This window comes from Eubalaena glacialis, chromosome 8 (genome assembly GCF_028564815.1).
Source record: "Eubalaena glacialis isolate mEubGla1 chromosome 8, mEubGla1.1.hap2.+ XY, whole genome shotgun sequence".
Taxonomy (NCBI): Eukaryota; Metazoa; Chordata; class Mammalia; order Artiodactyla; family Balaenidae; genus Eubalaena; species Eubalaena glacialis.
In genome coordinates, this window is record NC_083723.1 from 72230700 (window position 1) to 72244943 (window position 14244).

The 14244-nt window shown below is 33.7% G+C and overlaps 1 protein-coding gene across 7 annotated transcripts in view; it reads right to left on the reverse strand.

Annotated features, from left to right (window-relative positions):
• The window catches only part of AKAP9 (A-kinase anchoring protein 9), a 152008-nt gene that overhangs the window by 118347 nt on the left and 19417 nt on the right, over nucleotides 1-14244 (reverse strand). For 6 of the 7 annotated variants that reach the window (XM_061198576.1, XM_061198575.1, XM_061198574.1 and 3 more), the window contains exons 2-3: nucleotides 12308-12562; nucleotides 4543-4587 (exon numbers count right to left, since the gene is read on the reverse strand). The exons of the other annotated variant lie outside the window; for it this stretch is intronic. In XM_061198576.1, coding sequence (XP_061054559.1) covers nucleotides 4543-4587; nucleotides 12308-12562 — 300 coding nt within the window. The remainder of the gene's footprint in view (nucleotides 1-4542; nucleotides 4588-12307; nucleotides 12563-14244) is intronic. 7 annotated transcript variants of the gene reach the window in all.

Consider the following 14244-nt stretch of genomic DNA (forward strand, 5'->3'; position numbering starts at 1 on the left):
TTGGCTTCTTAAAATACTACATGACTTTTCAAAACTTAATTATGTTATTACAATAAATATTAAAATCTTGTCAATATTAATAGTTCTTAAAAATTTAATATCATGTAAAGAGGTAATAAGAGATTATACACCAGAACTAAACTATATTTCAAAGTTAGAAAAGAAACACTCAACAGAATATTAGGATCATTAATAGTTAGCAATAAATGATATTTTTTAATCTAGATAATCGCTTCACTGATACCTAACAGGTAGAGCATTTATCTCATCTTCTTACACTAGCGTTTTAACACAATACTTGGTAAACCATAATATGAAGGCACATTAACAGCTTGAAACATGAAGATTAGATGAACAGACCCCTCCAACTGAAGAAAGCTTAACTTTTCTTAATGTCGTTCTTTACTGTGGCATTTTTCAAAGTTATTTAACCTTCAGGCTATACTAATAGAGTCTTTCTGAATTCATAATTTACTCAATCTGTGTAGACAACTTGAAGATTTGGGAAAGTACAAATAAGGTACATTCTAAATTTTAAAATGTTCTGTAGAGTAAGTATCATCTCCTAAAAATACTGCTATTCAGAAAGAATCAGAGGAAAGATGACTCTTATTTTATAATCATAAAATGTTCTTCACACAGAAACTTTTCCTTTCAGTGGACATCAGTTCAAAAACACAGAAGAACAACTCACTCTTTATTTATGATTAACACCTTATCCTTATTATACTTAATTTGGCAGTATGTACAAAAATATTAATAATGGATGTTTTAATAAAAAATAAGAAAAATCTAATAGTTCATAAAGTTCATAAAAATTATAGGAGTTCACTGTGCCTAGCTGACTCCTGGAATTAGAGCCAAGAAACTAATGAGGTTAAGATCATTCATTCAAAGTCAAAGTCAAGTATCAAGCACCATGTTGTACACCTTCAATATATAAGCTGAGACAGGGAGGGAGAAAATGAAAATAAGGTGAAGTTAAAAAAAAGAAAGAAAGAAACCCAAGTCAAAGTTGAAAAGTTAAGTTTACGTTACTTAATGGCTGGCTATAGGCTATGTCTCCAACTCCAGCCAGTTACTTCATAAATGTCGTGAGTCCTGTAAGTGACTTGTTAAGAAGTTCTGAATAATCAGTTGAAGTCCATAAAAAGACTGTATGCCCTACTATCATTTCATCTTTCTATACATAGCAAAGCATATTTATTTACTTGTCTTATCCCTGTATGTTGCCTGTAGCATTTCCAACTTTCCCCAAATAACCCTGCTCTAAGGGTATCGATAAAAATATTTTATGTAAATATGGTATTCTAGATAAGAAATGTCCCTTCACCAAGAACTGAAAAGATTATGTATAATTTAAATTAATTCATAAGAAGAGTATTTTTTATTTAGTCTGATTTCTCTAGTATACATAATTGGATATATTTTTATACAGAACAGATCTTAGGGAGATCACAGGATAAAATTATCTGACTAATCCTTTCTAGACCTGAATCCATTTTTTAATCCAAGGGGTATACTAGCCACAGAAGTCAAGAACATTAAGCACATACCATATCTATCAAAATAAAATTTCTAAACTAATTGCTAATTAAACATAGAATCAGAATCTGAAATCCTTCTGAGTATAAATTGTTAAAAGAATTCACATCACTCATTTGTTTCATATAAACTTAGTGTGAAGAAAAGCATACATCTAGTGAAGCACAGTAAAAAAAAAAACACAAGCTTTGTTGATTGTTTTTTATATATCAAACATCATACTAAAATTACCAAATAACCCTCAAAACTACCCTGTGATATAGATATTATTTCCCCCATTTTACAGGTAAGGAAACTGTATTTCAGAGTTTAAGTGATGTGCCCAAATTCATCCTGCTCAGAGGCGAAGAAGCTGAAATTTGAAAATAGGACTTTCTGGCTCCAAAGCCCCTTCTCTTTTACATCACCTTATTTCCCTATGTACCAGAAAAATGACAGTGATATTTAGACAAAAATACAAGATAATTATGTGTCTTATGATTAAAACCATGTAATTTTGAAATTTTAAGAATATTCAAATGCAAACCAGAGCAGCCAAGACTGTCATACTTCACAAATCTGTTATTTGTAGTGAAGTTATATGTGTTGCCTAGAAAGGAATTTCATTTTAGAGGTCCCTTAAGAGTTCTAATATGAAGAGTATTACAATGTGAGATTTACTCCTTGTTTTATTTATTTATTTTTATTGAAATATAGTTGATTTACCATGTTGTGCATTCTTTGGTTTATAAATTTGACCTACTTAAGATTTTTCTGCCTCCTAAGACTGTGAATATGGCTTAGAAGTCCCCTGAAATTCTAGCTCAGTCAAACCAGTCCAATGTCATTAAATCAAGTAGCTAAAGACCCAAAACTAGTCCAGAGTATCATGGATTGAAGCAGTCCCCATTTTAGCAATCTTGATGAGACATCATCAAATATTTCACAGACTATCAATTCTATACTATTTTCTATACACATAGTAAAATATGTAAATTTCTCAAAGTATAATCCATTATGAATCTAGGCCCAAAATGGATAATATTACAAGGAGTATGATTCAAATCTGGTCAAATCTGTCAAAGATTATTCATAATTATCTTTCAACATAACCTTCTAAATCACTAATTTTTTCAACTTATACATCAGCTAATAAATTGAGTTTTTGTGACCAGTGTTAGAAAGAAAAAGTATCAGAGGACTGGTCACATAGTAAAGTATCTTTTCCTGAAAGTTTGGTTTAAAAAAATATGTATGTATGAATATGTATATATTACTCATGTGCACAATTATTCATGTATACAATTATACACATATATGTAATACATATGTAAATATATAAAATTACATACACATATATATGTAAAATATATTTCTTATTGTTGAATCATGGACAACATGTTTTTTGGTTTTTTTTTTAATTCGTATTACTCTTTTTTAAAAAAATTTTATTTATTTATTTATTTATTTTTGGCTGCATTGGGTCTTCACTGCTGCGTGCAGGCTTTCTCTAGTTGCAGCACGTGGGCTTCTCATTGCAGTGGCTTCTCTTTGTGGCACAGTATGGGCTCTAGGCACGTGGGCTTCAGTAGTTGTGGCTCGCAGGCTCTAGGGCACAGGCTCAGTAGTTGTAGCACATGGGCTTAGTTGCTCCACGACACATGGGATCTTCCCAGACCTGGGCTTGAACCCGTGTGCATTGTCAGGACAGCTTCTTAACCACTGAACCACCAGGGAAGCCCTGGACAACATGCTTTAACTTTTATCTGTAGGACTTATATTTAAAATTACTTGTACCTCATTTTGAAACACATCATATTTACTTGGTATCACAATAAAAATTTAAAATATAAATTTTAACCAAATTTCACAGGCATGTATTAGATGGTCTGATCTGTAGCCACTTGGATTATAAAAAAAATTCACTTTGGTATAAAGAAAAAAAAAAATGCACTTTGTGGAATCCTGGGCTGCCCAAAAGTCACCAGTAGTTCAAGCGCCAAACCATCTTAAACTTCAATCAAGAAAGACAAGCTCTAAGAATTAAGGTATTATGGAAGAGAAAAGCAATGTTTTCATATCTAAGCCCCAAATTTAAAGTCACAAGGGCAGATTCTCTGAATTGCAAGCTGTAATTTTAAACTGAGATACTTCCCATAAAGGCAAATTTATATAGCCTAAACTGGGCACTAATTTATTTATTTAACATTGGTTAATTATTTCCCTGACCAGATCACTAATAAGTATATTCCCAGCTTTTAAACACATTAAACTTTTGAAGTGTAAAAGTTTTCACTCCCATTAGCAATCCGAAACAGTAATAAGTTCATTTAAGTATATGAATTTTTTTTTCTTTCCTATTAGACACCTACAATAAATCAAAACTTATAGAATACACTGAGTTGTTGAACCATTCAAAGTGAGAAAGTTTTCCATGTCCTCAAATACTAGACCAAAAAAATGACAATCATATCTAAAAGAATAAGAAAAAGATAAAATGACATACATTTATTAACACATAAAGAAGGTATTTCCTAAAGTGTCCAATGCCCACGTTAGCTTTTATCACCTAAATTAAAAATCACTACTGCAATATTAATTTCAATAAATGAATTTATATAATTAACTAGAATTCAAGCAGTTGTAAAAAGCATTACGCAAAATAAAATACCCTATAATATGAAATGTTTACTGTGTTAAATATGGATACCTTATATCATGTATCCTAGAAACCCAATTTCAAACACTCTCCTAGAAACTAAAACAAGGCCTCAATCTAATTAAGGACCAACTTATTCAAACAGATTTAAGACTTTAGTTAATAATCTGAAAAAAAGATATATCAGAAAAATATAAACTTCAGGTTTTCTAGGTCATTTACATTACATCATACTGTGCTATATTCTTATTATATTTATAAAAACATAAAGCATGTGAGTTGCAAGTAATAAAGTACTAATAATCAACAATAATTTCAAAAAAATATGAAATGTCAATCACAGTGTTACTTATCCTTACCTCTGAACTATAATCATCTGCCGTGGTTGAAATTTCACTTTCCGGCTAAAACAGAAAGTAAAAACTGATTATATTAAAGCCTTTCTACTGCGTCCCCTCTCCAAATATTGTACTTTATTAGCCCATTACTATTGGTAACTTATGACAGAAAACTCAAAAAATTTTACTAAAAAACAGGTAAAAAATTATTAAATTCTTTAAAAATTCCACTCTGATTATGAATCACAATGGTTAAATAACATATCTAAAATTTATCACTAGGCAGTTTTCTAAATATAAAAGTATCAAGAAGTACTTTCACACAGGGTCTTTTATACACTACAAATCATTTGTAAGACAAAAGCACCATAAGATATCATCCCTCTAATGTTTACATCTCTTTTAAATAAAATAAAGTCCTAAACTGTTACTCCAAAAAGTTCAATTTCTTTAAAATGAAGAATCATCAAATTTTGGTGCTAGAAAAGTAGCAACAACTTGAAGAAAATTACCAACCTCTGTTGTTATTAACACTGTTGCAGCTTACAAAAAACTTTCAAAGACATTCTTGCTTCATCCTTACATCCCTGGGATTTGGGTATGAAGTGAGTGGCTTTACTAAGCTTCCCTCAGCTTAGAAGTACTAGGAAGAGTCAAAGAGGAATCCTAAATTTTCACTGCTTTCACTGTTCACACGCTCTCATCAAATCTAAGAATCTAATTTTACAAGTGAGAAAAGAGACCCAGATATTTCATTTTTTCACTCAACAAATATGAACCATGTATGAATCCAATATAGAAGCACCTACATAAAACAAATACTAACGGACATAAAGGGAGAAACTGATGGAAATATAATAATAACAGGAGACTTTAACACCCCTCTGACATCAATGGACAGATCTTCCAGACAGAAAATCAATAAGGCAACAGAGATTGTAAATGACACAACAGAACAGTTAGACTTAATTGATATTTTCAGGACATTACATCCCCCCAAAACAGACTACATTCTTTTCAAGCGCACATGGAATATTCTCTGGGATAGACCACATACTAGGACACATGGCAAGCCTAAACAAATTTAAAAGGACAGAAATTATTTCAAGCATCTTTTTTGATCACAACACCATGAAACTAGAAATCAACTGCAGAGAGAAAAACGAGAAAAAATGATTACAGGGAGACTAAACAATATGCTACTAAAAAACTAATGGCTCAACAATGAAATTTAAAATATACCTTGAGGACTTCCCTGGTGGCGCAGTGGTTAAGAATCCGCCTGCCAATGCAGGGGACACGGGTTCTAGCCCTGGCCTGGGAAGATCCCACATGCCGCGAAGCAACTAAGCCCGTGTGCCACAACTGCTGAGCCTGCGCTCTAGAGCCCACGAGCCACAACTACTGAAGCCCATGTGCCACAACTACTGAAGTCCGTGCACCTGCACCTAGAGCCTGTGCTCCACAACAAGAGAAGCCACTGCAATGAGAAGCCCGTGCACCGCAATGAAGAGTAGCCCCCGCTCACTGCAACTAGAGAAAGCCCGTGTGCAGCAACGAAGACCCAACACAGCCAAAAATAAATAAATAAATAAATAAATTTATTAAAAAAAAAAAAAAAAAAACCTTGAGACAAATGACAATGAAAACACAACCATACAAAAGCTATGAAATGCAGCAAAAGCAGTCCTAAGAGGGAAGTTCATAGTGACACAGGACTTGCTCAAAAAACAAGAAATTTCTCAAATAAACAACCTAACCTACCACCTAAAAGAATTAGAAGAAGAAGAAAAAGCAAAACCTAAAGTCAGCAGAAGGAAGGAAATAATAAATATCAGAGAGGAAATAAATAAAACAGAGATTTAAAAAACAATAGAAATAATCACTAAAACCAAGAGCTGGTGTTTTGAAAGGACAAAATAGACAAACCTCTGGCAGGGATCACCAAGAAGAAAAGAGGACCAAAACAAAATAAGAAATGAAAGAGGAGAAATAACAACTGATATGACAGAAATACAAAAAAACATAAGAGAATACTATGAACAATTATGTGCCAACAAATTGGACAACCTAGAAGAAATGGACTAGTTTCTAGAAACATACATCCCACCAAAACTGAATCAAGAAGAAATAGAGAATTTGAACAGACTGATCACTAGAAGTGAAACAGAATCTGTAATTTTAAAAAACTCCCTTCAAACAAAAGTCCAGAACTGGATGGCTTCACTGGGGGATTCCTAAACATACAAAGAAGAACTTATATCAATCCTGCTCAAATTCTTCCAAAAGATTAAAGGGGAGGGAAAACTCCCAAAGTCATTGTATGAAGCCACTATCACCTTGATACCCAAACCAGACAAAGATACCACAAAAAAAGAAAATTACAATACAATATCTTTGATGAATACAGATGAGAAAATCCTCCACAAAATATTAGCAAACCAAATCCACAAACACATTAAAAAGGATCATACACCATGATTAAGCTGGATTCATCTGAGGTTCACAAGGATGGTTCAACATATGCAAATCAATCAATGTGATACACCACATCAACAGAAGAAAGGACAAAAACCACATGATCATCTCAATAGATGCAGAAAAAGCATTTGATAAAATTCAACATCCATTCTTTTTTAAAAATTAAAAAAATTTTTATTTTATATTGGAGTATAGTTGATTAACAATGTTGTGTTAGTTTCAGGTGTACAGCAAAGTGATTCAGTTATATAGACACATGTATCTATTCTTTTTCAAGTTCTTTTCCCATTTAGGTTATTACAGACTACTAAGCAGAATTCGCTGTGCTATACAGTAGGTCCTTGTTGGTTATCTATTTTATTTTATTATCATTCCACTTTTGTGTTCATGTTATTGAATACAATTAAACATAATATTTACATCTATAAAATTATCCTGTGTATACACATAAAGAAACATTAAAAAATTCTAATAGGGTTATCTATTTTAAATACAGCAGTGTGTACATGTTAATCTCAAACTCCCAATCTATCCCTCCCCCCACCCTTCCCCCTGGTAACCATAAATTCATTCTCTAAGTCTGTGAGTCTGTTTCTGTTTTGTAAGTAAGTTCATTTGTATCATTTTTTTAGATTCCACATATAAACAATATCATATGATATTTGTCTTTCTCTGACTTACTTCACTCTGCATTAAAGACTCTAGGTCCATCCATCATTCTTCTTAATGGCTGAGTAATATTCCATTGTATATATGTACCACATCTTCTTTATCCATTCAGCTGTCAATGGATAGACTGTTTCCATGTCTTAGCTATTGTAAACAGCGCTGCAATGAACACTGGGGTGCATGTATCCTTTTGAACCATGGTTTTCTCCAGATATATGCTCAGGAGTGGGATTACTGGATCATATGTTAGCTCTATTTTTAGTTTTTTAAGGAACCTCCATACTGTTCTTCATAGTGGCTATACCAATTTATATTCCCACCAGTATAGGAGGGTTCCCTTTTCTCCACACCCTCTCCAGCATTTATTGTTTGTAGACTTTGTGATGATGGCCATTCTGACTGGTGTGAGGTGGTATCTCACTGTAGTTTTGATTTGCATTTCTCTAATAATTAGCGATGTTGAGCATCTTTTCATGTGCCTCTTGGCCATCTGTATATCTTCTTTGGTGAAATGTCTATATAGGTCTTCTGCCCATTTTTTGATTGGGTTGTTTGTTTTTTTGATATTAAGCCATATGAGCTGTTTGTAAGTTTTGGAGATTAATCCACTGTCGGTCACATCACTTGCAAATATTTTCTCCTATTCTGTGCGTTGTCTTTTCGTTTTGTTTGTGGTTTCCTTTGCTGTGCAAAAGCTTTTCGGTTTAACTAGGTGTTTATTTTTCTTTTTATTTCCATTACTCTAGGAAACAGATCGAAAAAGATATTGCTGCAATTTATGCCAAAGAGTGTTCTGCCTATGTTTTCCTCTAAGAGTTTTACAGTATCCAGTCTTATACTTAGGTCTTTAATCTATTTTCAGTTTATTTTTGTGAAATATCCATTCATGATAAAAACTCTTACTAAAGTTGGTATAGAGAGAACATATCTCAACATAATAAAAGTTATTTATCACAAACTCACAGCCAACATAATACTCATATGATTACCATATGATCCAGCAATTCCACTCCTGGACATATATCTGGAGAAAACTCTAATTGGAAAAGATACATGCACCCCAATGTTCATAGCAGTACTATTTACAATAGCTAAGACACGGAAACAACCTAAGTGTCCATCGACCGATGAATGGATAAAGAAGATATGAGATATATATATATATATATACACAATGGAATACTACTCAGCCGTAAAAAAGGAAATAATGCCATATGCAGCAACATGCATGGACTTAGAGATTATCATAGTAAGTCAAACAGAGAAAGACAAACATCATATGATATAACTTACATGTGGAATCAAAAAAATGACACAAATGAACTTATTTACAAAACAGAAACAAACTCACAGACGTAGAAAACAAACTTATGGTTACCAAAGAGGAAAGGCAGGGAGTGATAAATTAGAACTTTGGGATTAGCAGATACAATCTACTATATATAAAATAGATAAACAAGATCCTACTGTATAGCACATGGAACTATATTCTATATCTTGTAATAAACCATAATGGAAAAGAATCTGAATAAGTATATATACATATATATGGATGCATATATATACATAAGTATATGTATATATACTTATAACTGAATCACTTTGTTGTACATCAGAAACTAACACAACATTGTAAATCAACTATATTTCAATTTAAAAACATTAAAAAAAAAAAAAAGCTGATTCATGGGCCCCACCCAGACCTGCTGAATCAGAATCTACATTTTAAAAAGATCCCACATGTGATCTGTATACACATGGACGTCTGAGAAGTATTCCTCCAAAATGGGGAAAGATAATAGAGTACCTGTCCAATGAGCTCAAAAAAATTAACAGAAACAAAAAACAAACAAAACCCAACCAAACAAACAAAAAAAGCAAAAACCGAAAAAAAACCAAACATGAATCATCACTGTCTCCTTCCTCATCTACACTTACAGAAATTTTATTCAGCACTCAAGACCAAGTTCCAAGCCAACCTCCTCTCTGATGTAGTAATGATGCCAGGAACAGAAATAAGCTTACTCCTATTCTAAAATCCTGTATCAGCGGTTCCTAACTTATGTGGCCCTCTTTTAAATCTAAAACACTTTCATGGGACTTCCCAGGTGGTCCAGTGTTTAAGAATCCACCTGCCAATGCAGGGGACATCGGTCCGATCTCTGGTCCGGGAAGATACCACATGCCACGGGCAACTAAGCCCATGTGCCACAACTACTGAGCCTGCGCACCACAACTACTGAAGCCCATGTGCTCTAGAGCCTGTGTGCCACAACTACTGAGCCCACACGCTGCAACTACTGAAGCCTGCACACTCTGGGCCGCGTGTGCCACAACTACTGAGCCTGCATGCTGCAACTATTGAGCCTGCATGCTGCAACTACTGAAGCCCGTGCGCCTAGAGCCTGTGCTCAGCAACAAGAGAAGCCACCACAATGAGAAGCCTGTGTACTGCAACGAAGAGTAGCCCCCACTTGCCACAACTAGAGAAAGTCTGTGCACAGCAATGAAGACCCAGCGTGGCCAAAAAAAAAAAAAAAAAAAAAACCCACAAAAAACCACTTGCATGATGCAAGTCCTTATGGTTCACTCACTTACTTATTCCTTTGAATGGCTATTGATTAAATGCATATTGTATACTAAGAACTGTGCTACTGAGGATAAAATGGTGAACAAGACACTCTGCACTTGAAATGCTAAAATTCTAGTGAAAGCCCAAGTATTGATTTGTTAGGCAGAAAATGAAAATAAAAACATCTTCAAATCAAATCAAGCACCACAGTTGCTATATTGTATCATACAAAAGATCTAGATTTCAACAAAAAATTACAAATACAGGGTTTCCCTGGTGGCTCAGTGGTTAAGAATCCACCCGCCAATGCAGGGGACACGGGTTCAAGCCCTGGTCCGGGAAGATCCCAAATGCCGTGGAGCAACTAAGCCCGTGTGCCACAACTACTGAGCCTGCACTCTAGAGCCCACGAGCCACAACTACTGAAGCCTGCGTGCCTAAAGCCTGTGCTACACAACAAGAGAAGCCACCGCAATGAGAAGCCTGCACACCACAATGAAGAGTAGCCCCTGCTCTCTGCAACTAGAGAAAGCCCACTTGCAGCAAAGAAGACCAATGCAGCCAAAAATAAATAAATAAATTTTAAAAAAATTACAAATACACAAAGAAAAAGGAAAGTATGGCCCATACACAAGAAAAACAGTAGTCAGTAGAAACTGTCCCTGAGGAAACATAGATATTGGACTTAATAGACAAAGTCTATTAATAGACAAAGTCTATTTTAAATTAGCTATTTTTTAAAAAGTCAAATAAATGAAGGAAATAATGTCTAAAAAACTAAAGAAAATTATAGGAACAATGCCTCGCCAAATAGGGAATATAAAAAGAGAAAGAATTTATAAAAGAACCAAAGAGAAATTCTGGAGTTAAAAGTAAAATAACTGAAATGTAAAATTCACTAGAGGGGCTTAACAGGAGATCTGAGGAGGAAGAAGAATCAGAGCAAACTTCAATATAGTTCAACTGAAATTATCCAGTCTGAGAAAAAGAAAAAAGAATTTAAAAAATATGAACAGATCATCAAAGACCTGTGCAACAAACATACTAACATATGAATAATGGAGACTCAGAAGGAGAGGAAAGGGTCAGAAAGAATATTCGAAGATATAATGGCTGAAAACTTCCCAAAGGTGATGAAAAACATTAATCTATGTATCCAAAATGCTCAAAAAACTCTAAGTAGGAAAAACTCAGTAAGATCCACTTTTATGATGAATAGCAAATCTCTATGACATCTCTGACTCTTGGCTAAAGCTCAAATCCCTATATATCTAAATCCTATTTCCACCTAAATATGCCAAGGCACAATCCAAATTATCATTTTTTGCCTTGTACAACACTCCTCCTCCTAAGCATCCCATCGTTCTCTACTCCTGGTCTTAGTTGGTAGCTCCACCATCCCACCCACCACCCAATCCACTCTTAACTTCTCCCTCATCTCCTTATTCTTGAAAATTCCATCATTAATGGGAGGAAGAAAATTAGCATTTATTGAGGAAAACTTTCTATGGGCCAAGTACAGCCTCCCTCTGTTCACCATTACCACCATCTTATCCTGATCACTTTGAGATCCATTTAAAACTAAACTACTTAAGGTTTCCAAATCACATCACACTGTTTCATGTCTTTGAGAACGCTGATTCTTCAGCATGGAGATTGTCTGCCCTACTTCTTTGTCTCTAGCTAACTCTAACTTACACCTCAAGACTTGGTTCTATTACCTCTTCCTGGAAACTTTCCCAAATAACACACGTAAGACTGATTTGGGCATTCCCCCAAATCATGGTACTTTAGGGCACCATGTGCATTGTTGCTAGCATGGCTCTAATCAAGGTACACAGCCTATCTTACATCCACCTTCCTCACTAGAGTGACTTTCAAGGATAGAGACTGTCATATTTATCTTTGTATCCTTGGTGCTCAATCTTTGGTGTAATACAGCTGCTCAATAAGTGTTTGTTAAATCAAGCTCACAAAAAATCGCATAGGGTGCTAATGAGTGTTGTCATTACAACAACTTTACACTTAGAATGCTAGTATTTAAAAATCTGGATGAATACTTACTTCAACAGAGAAGACCTGGTCATGTTTAATTATTTCTCCACTGTGTAGAGCTCTCATTATTGTGGATTCAGGAGTCACAGCTGATCCTGATCTCTGAGAACTATTTGTGCACATCTCATCACTGTGTGATTGCTCAATATTCACAGCATGGTATGCTGACATGTCATGTTTACTACTTGAAGTTTTCCTCTTTTTTTTCTGCTTCTTAGGATTCTGTCCATCAGATTGAGCTTTCCTTTGTCGAAACTGGGCAAGCTACAGAAAAAAAAATCATCGTTATTGTCAAAGATAATTTTTCTTTATCAGCACTAAGAAAAAAGTAGATTTGGAGTCACTTTCTTTAAAAGATCAACCCATCACTAAAATGATGACAAAATAATGGACAACGGTTACTATGTTTAACACAAGAATGACTACTGAATTGCAAAGAAACTAGGTATTTCTGAATGAATGCTGTTCAAATGTTGAGAAGAACTGAAAATATCATGTCTAAAGAAAAAAAATTAGCCCAGAGTTGGGTAGAATAAAAAACAGGCATTCTCATTCACTGTTTAGTGAGAGTATAATCTCCGGATATGAGATTATATGAAAACATAGGAGCTCTAAATGCATTTGCTTTGTGGAATTTCTGCGACTTCCACTTACTTATATTAGTAAATGTAATTATTTCATGCAAAAAGCTTTAGCTATACAAATGATCATTGCAGACTTGTTTATAATGGGAAAAATTATAAATATTTTCAGTATCAAACAGTAGAGCCTCCTAGCCCTTAATCATTTGCATACCATCATCAGGATTTTTGCCATATCCTAGTGTCACCTAAACTTACCAGTTACTTAATATGTTTTAACTAGTGTACTTTTCTTATTTAAATTTATTTTAAAAGGATACTTTCTATCCTTGACATAAATTAAAAGACAGTATCACTTGTCATTTTTAAAAAAATAAAAACAAAAATGAATACAATGAAAAATAAAACTGTATTATTAAAATTTTAGCTAGATATTTTGCTGAAGGTTCTAAGAGAAACAGGCAAGTGTTAGAAGGGTGCTAAGGATCTATGAGTATCAGACTTTTGGCTTCTAAGAAACCTGGTTAAAGAAACCTGGAAAAATAGTAACTTTTTTTTTTACAATACTATCCACTGTTATTTAATACTGGATCGGGTATCACCTAAAATATCTCATCATTACCTATATCAGAAGTATGGATAACATATTTTGGGCAATACTAGATTAATTCAATTAAAATAATACTAATGCAAACCATTATTAATATTAAAAGTATTAATGTAAACCATTATTAATAGTAAATGTTTATATACAGCATTAGGTATAATATTGCAACATAACCTTTTTTAGTAAAAGGAAAATTAAGTGCATCTCTTTTAACAAAGATAAGGCAGGCCTCAGGCTCACAGCCTTCAACAATTATACCTATCTTAAATTTTAATAACATTATACACATAGGCATGGATACATTCTGGAAGAATATAACCATAACAACTTTGGTCTGTCTCTGGATTTGGGATTACAGGTATTTTTCCTTATGCTCACTTGAAATTTCCTTTTTGGTGCATAAATTTTCCAAATTTTATATGAAGCAACTATTAACTACCAATTCCTAAATTTAATTTGAACTCAGTCATTCTGAAAGAAACAAAAGCATAAGAACAGGTGTAAGCCCTCTGTGCCTTAAAAAGAGGAAATAGAGGAAATATACAAACATATTAATATATAAATTAGACCAATTACAAAGATGGCCAGTAAATGTCTTATGATATAAAGGATTAAAGCAATCTTGATGATGTTGATATCATTAACTATCAAAATGTGACAAATACTAGAATCTATAGAAAAACATACAGCATATGTCTGCTGTAAATGAAGAAAAGTTTACAGATATGTACTGTTTATTTAACAAATGTGTCTAATTA